The sequence below is a fragment of the Zea mays genome, chromosome 1 (assembly GCF_902167145.1).
Source record: "Zea mays cultivar B73 chromosome 1, Zm-B73-REFERENCE-NAM-5.0, whole genome shotgun sequence".
Lineage (NCBI taxonomy): Eukaryota > Viridiplantae > Streptophyta > Magnoliopsida > Poales > Poaceae > Zea > Zea mays.
Window position 1 is genome coordinate 280,454,911 of NC_050096.1, and position 6,419 is coordinate 280,461,329.

A 6,419-nucleotide genomic window follows, 5' to 3' on the forward strand; every position below is an offset into this window, starting at 1 on the left:
TTGATTCTTTTGGATCATGAGATGTGCTATTGTATCTTGCAAGAGCATCCGGCCGAATATTGCTTTGCAATGATTTGCTAGCTAACAGCACATGAGATCGAGTTATGTTCTCTATGAGTACTCATGATCTGGTTACAGTTGGATATTCTGATCTTGGATATCTATAAAGATCCCCAGGTACAAGATCAATGACATACTTCTAGTAAGTTGGACCTACTCTTTGATAAATGTCAATCAACAGAGATTAATGGTCACTTACACTAACCATTCTGTAGCACACTTAGTGGGATTGTACAGAATGATATACTACATACTGAGGGTATGTGGTGGTCATGATTTTATATCATTGACCTTATTATCTATGGAGATAATATTACTTTGTGTTGTTTAGATGAAAAACAAGTTACGAACTAAGTCTCTACCTTACTCCACATTTTAAGTGTGTTTGAGAGTAGGTATGGGATGACTTAGTGTTTTGCAAAGATCAGGGGGAGTTTTCTCTTGATCGGAAGAACTTGTATCTACATCATGTTGTACTCTTTTCTTTGTATGAGTTTTTACCTGATTGAGTTTCTCATTCAAAGTTTTTAACGAGGCAACATCAACACAAGGCCTATGTCGTATCATCTATTTTTCCCATAGAGGTTTTCGAGGATGATACATTATGGCATAGTTATTGTTGCATTTGAACTAGGTGATGAGTTTATCTCCCTAGAGTTCAAATGAATCAACAATAGAGTATGACTACTCTCCTTATTTTTCCCGTTAGGTTTTTAAGGAGACTCGGCTGATATGTTGATTTCTCGGATTTTCTGACTAGATTATCTTGGAGAAATATTAGCCTGAGTTATATGTATCATCATTTATTTTCCCCATGGGGGTTTTTGAGATGATGACTATAGACATGTTATTGTTCTTTGGGCTAGAGGTCCATTGGAGAACAATGTCATACTGTGGTTCAATTGAACCACTGACCATTATCCATAAGGATAATTGAGCTTGTGTTGTTCAGATGGAAACAGGAAAATGGAAATATTAACATCTTGCAAACAAAGTTTTGTGATAATCTTGCTGATCTATTTACAAAATCTCTACCATACTCAACGTTTTCAGAAATGTGTTGAGGTGATTGGTATGAGAAGACTTAAGTGCTTGCAAGATCAGGGGGAGTAATTCTCCGTGATATTCGACCTGTTTTGTACCATCATATTACACTCTTTTCTTTGTATGAGTTTTGCCTTGTTAAGGTTTTCTCATCCAAAGTTTTTAACGAGGTAATATCAACTAAGCTATATGCTTCATCATTAACTTTTCCCCACAGGGTTTTTATGCATGATGATTACAAGCATATTTTTCTTTTGGAAGTTTAATATGAGTTTTACTCATAATCCAAAAGACATTGTGTACTCCTTATTTTTCCCACAGGGTTTTTGAGGAGATAAGATCTTGAAAGAACAGCTGACAGATCATCAAATGAAGTTGGATTGATCAAGGAGGAGTGTTACAAAATATTACATATGTGATCAATCCAAGGGGTGCGACAGTTTTCTCCAAGGGACACACCCCTTGGGATACACCCCTTCACTTGTATATAAGTGTAATGATCTGTGGAATACAAAACAGTGATTGTCTCTGTCATTTATCTCAATCTCGTTACCACTGAGTTCTAACATAGTTTTCATTACTCTCCAACTCTGGGAAGCGGAACGCCGAAACACCTCCACCCATCCGACGTGTCCTAGCCGCGGCGCGCTGACCTGTCCACCCCGTCCACCGTGGCTCGAGCAAACCCCCTTCCCGCCTCCCGCCCGCTGCGTGCCGGAGCGTGCCGCGGCGCGCGAGTGCGCGCGCCCCACGCTCCCTCGCCTCGCATTACACCACGCACGGATCTGCACCAATAGCGGACCACCGGTCGGCCGCAAACCCACCCACAGAATCTTCTCGCTCGCACGGGATCCCAAACTTGCGTCCACGTAGGACGCCGCGCGTGCAACCGAGCCGTTCCAGGAAGCAACAGGGCGGTTGCGCCTCGGAGACCTCTGCCGTGCCGGCTCCGCCAATCCACATCGCTCCCCCCGCCCAACCTATTTCTACGCGCACCACCCGTTCGTCGCCGGTGACTCGTCTCGGCTCGTGCTACTTCTACTTCGGATTGCCACCGGTCTCGCCACCACTCCCGGCGCCTCGAACCATCAACCTGTCGCAAGAGGTCGCGGGCGGTCCGATCGGTGGTGCCGTGCGCGATGGCGGCGCCGCCTACCGTGCGGGGCTACGGGCCAGCGTCGCCGTCGTCGTCGGTGGCGCTGCCTCGGGCGCGATCGCGGGTGCCTGCGTCGCTCGTGCCCGTGCCGACGCGGCGGGCGCCATCGGTGCGCCTGCGTGCGGCGGTCGCGGACGTGCCCCGCGGCGGCCTGCAGCTCCAGCGGCGGGAGGTGGAGGTACTGTCGGGGACCGTGTTCGGCAGAGAAGAGGATGAGGTGTTGGAGAAGGTCGGGGAGGAGAAGGTGGACGGGTGGATACGGGAGTCGATCGCGGAGATCGTGCGGCACATAGGCGAGGCGCCGTTCCTGGTGCACCTGTTCAGCAGCGGCGACGGCGACGGCGAGCACGTGACGGTGCGGCGGGAGACCGCGGCGCCGGAGAGCTGGCCGGACGTGCGGCGCCGGTGGGGGATGGGCGGGCAGCGGAGGCCGGACGGGGTCATCCTGGTCGAGCAGGTGGCGGCCGTGGCCGTGGACGGCGGCGCCTCGGCGTCGGAGGCGGCGCGGCAGGTGTGGGGGCTGGTGGTGCAGGCGCGCGGCATGGAGCACGCCTCGTGTTACGTGCTCGACACCTGCCGCGTGCGCTCGTCGGCCGGGTTCTGCACGCACTTCTGCCTCGCGCGGGCCAAGTGCTTCGGCGACCCCGTCGAGCTCCAGCTCCGCAACGCCTGGCTCAACCGCCTCGCCGGCCGCCGATAGCCGCCACCCGTGGCCTCGGCTACCACTGGACTGATAGTATTAGATGCGCCAAGGACCAAACGCAATGACGATGGGTCCTCTTCGCTGGCAAGAACGAGGAAGAGAAGCACGCGAAATCAGAATCCATCAAATCTTTTCGTTCAGTTCTGTTTCTCCCTGAATTGGAGTTGGAGATCATGTGTACAGATTATTGGCTGTAATTCTTACTGGCGTTCTTCGCTTATTCAATCAAGAAGCGATTCTTCGAGGCAAATTACAGTTAATTCATTGCCTACTCCGAAATTTTCGGATCTCCTCATCTATTGCAACCTCTCTTGCTTTCGTTGCAAGGCTAGTGACGACATGATTACGATTCCATCGGTTTGGATTGCGCCGTGTAAAGTTGGCTGTTCATTTACTAGTAGTTTTTCTCCTCTTCTCGACAGTGTTGGACAGTGTTGGTTCGCTAATTTTATTGAACATCATCCCTAACTTGCGGTCTCGATCCAGTTCGGCATCAGCATGATCCAAACATTTAATTAAAGGGATGCTTTTTGCCTTGACGTGACAACGAAGCTGTCAATATTGACAGCAGAATCAGCTCTGCTCGCCTGAAAGTGGTAGCAGCTGTACGATGCTAGAACGAGTGCACCAACGAAGTTGCCTTGGAAGCTGTGATCACGTGTTGCTTTGCTGACGTGTGGGATGCATGAACGATGCCTTTGACAGCTGACTGCGTCGTTGTGATGACTTGCTCGCATCCTGAGACGCTGGTTTGACGAACACGCTGAATTTTGGCCACCTTCCATCAGGCGTCGGTTTAGACCCATTTGCAACAACAAAACAAGTCAGCATTTAACTTAAAGGTCAACCAGGCAAACCGTGAGGACAGGCTGCTGAACTATTCAACTTGAGGGTCAACCAGGCGAACTCTATGAACAGGCTGAACTGTTCACTTGATATCTTGTTCGGTTGTGTTAGCAGCACAGGGCACCTGAACAACACCGGGAAGGATGCTGCGATGAAAGAGGCGGACGCTGAGGTTCAGGAAGCAAAGAGGAGCACTCGGGCTAAAAGGCCGAATCCAAAGTATATAGGAAATGTGTGGATGAATTAGGCCCATGTAACGGGCAGCCCACGGCAGTTATATAAAAGCCTGGGTTGTAATGGAGAAGAGAGACTTTGGCTGGCGGAACTGGAACACGAAAGAACCGCGTACCGGATCGCGATACGGCTGTGTTGCCGCCACTGTTGGAGACTCGTTCTCAAGTGCTATGAATTAAGAACAAGGCAACATAAAATGTTAAATGTCAACGTCCTTCGTCCATAAAACATTATTCCCTTGAGGATAATGGGTCTTGGACGAAGGTTGATGAGAGTAAAATTACGAAGTTTAGATCTTCGTACTAAGATTTCAATAGATATTGCAAGATGACATAAAATAAAAGGTACAAAAGAGATAAATAAGTCATGGACGAATTATATTATATTTTCTTAATATATCCAATTATTGAATACAATAATACCTCTGCCTTGACAAAAGGTTGAATTCCAGAATATGCGGTTGCAGTTACCAGAATCCGTGAACAGTAAAGGAATACTGTTCACTATTTATAGGCACAGGGCGCAGCCTGTGAGGGATTACAAGTATGCCCCTTATGAAAGTTTACAACATTGACTCAGACCTTTATGGACTAAAAGGTCATTCTATCTTTAAGTCGGTTTGTAATACCGAAGCTTCATGAAAAGGGACCTTCGGCCATCTTATACAAACAGCTTCAGCCGAAGGCCGCTTCTTCCTAGAAGACCTTCGGCGACGAAGCACAGGCCCAACAGTAGCCCCTTTCGCGGTGCTAGATCGTTTTTCGTAACGAGCTTGATCCGTGAAAAAAGTCTCTTAAGCTTCGGAGCGCCGAAGGTCTAAAAAACACCTTCCCTGAGCTCGTTGTCGAGAAACGATTCAATTTCTCAGCGTGTATCGGCCCCACCTTTCAGAGTTACTGTTCGGTCTCTGCGGTCCACCACGCAGCGAGTGCGAGCGGGTGTCCGCCTGGTGTAAAAATCCTGGCGCTTCGCCTTCTTACCTGCCGCACTATATAAACAGACGAGTAGGTGTGAAGTTACCACAGCATTCATTGCTATTTGCACTGTTTTGCTGCCAAAATTTTTAACCGTCGCCGAAGCTTGTCTGTCGGAATCGAACGAAGCTCCTGTTTGAAACCTGCTTCGGAGGAAGAAAGTATTAAAGTTCCACAAGTTCATAATTAAATGGCCAGAGTGCGCTCTACCGCCAGGGTTGAACGTGAGGGGGACGAAACTGAAGCTTCGGAGACTGTCCCCATTTCCGAAGTCATGCAACGATCCGGGCTAGTGACTTCGGAAAAGATTCCTAGTGAAGATGCAGAACAAGCAATCGCTGAAGCAGAGGAAGAAGATATTGAGGAAACTGATCCCGAAGATGATTATCGCATTGCTATGCCAAGCAAACCCAGCCATTTGGACTTCGGGAAATCTACTGTTTCGAAGGCTGATCTGTCCAAGATGGTAAAATCGGGCTTTTTTACTGAAAATCAGAAGAAGCTATTGCGCTTCGGGGGAGAAGAGACTACCCCAAAGCCGGAGAAGGATGAAATTGTTATTTTCAAAAGTTTTCTAAAAGCTGGATTAAGATTCCCCCTACATGGGATTATTGCAGAGGTACTGAAGAGGTTCGGTATTTATTTTCACCAGCTGACCCCTAACGCTATTGTCAGACTTATTGTTTATATCTATCCGACGAAGAAACCCCCGCATCACCCTCTGTCGCTGACCTTGAGGAAATTCTGAAGGTAATGACTGAATCCTTACCTGCGAAGCTAAGTCCACTGAGGCCCCGACTGACAAAGTTTTTTCAGAAGGACAAGGAGCCCGAAAAATCGAAGAAAGTAATCAAAGCGAAAAGACAAAGAATTATCACTGTGACAGAAGTAATTGACAAGACACCGCCAAGAGCTTCAGCTCAGAAAACACCAGCGGCTGCGGAGGGGACAGATATTGAAATTGTACCTTCGGAGGTCGCAGCTGCCGCAGCTGAAGATTTGAACCTGGAGAGCACAATCGCACACATTGACAAAATACTGCTAGACATGGCTGCAGAAGAAGCCACCACCGCCGCCGAAGAGGCCGCGACCGCAGCGTCGGAGAAAGGGAAAGAAATTGCTGATGAAGCTTCAGAGAACGAAGCGTTCATATTCCAGAATTTAGTTGGAGAAAAACTGTCAAAAGCTGAAAGAGAAGAGCTTAGAGAATATGCAAAATCCTGCGGATACAAACCTGGAGCACTCCTCTTCGGAGGCATTGATGACGAAAAATTAGATTGTATTCGAGATCAAACTGGGGCCAAAGTTATCAGTACTCTGTCAAAGAGTATCAGTTTTCCGAAGCTAGAAACAGACATCAGCCGCTACCGACGACAGCATATCGTTGGTAGCTTATTTTATT

The 6,419-nt window shown here is 48.2% G+C and overlaps 1 protein-coding gene across 1 annotated transcript; it reads left to right on the forward strand.

The window, feature by feature from the left end:
• Positions 1-2,133: 2,133 nt before the first annotated feature.
• LOC100191965 (uncharacterized) lies at positions 2,134-3,186 on the forward strand. The gene has a single exon (NM_001137389.1). It carries the CDS (start codon positions 2,244-2,246, stop codon positions 2,958-2,960), a length of 717 nt encoding a protein of 238 aa, NP_001130861.1. The 5' UTR covers positions 2,134-2,243; the 3' UTR covers positions 2,961-3,186.
• Positions 3,187-6,419: the final 3,233 nt, after the last annotated feature.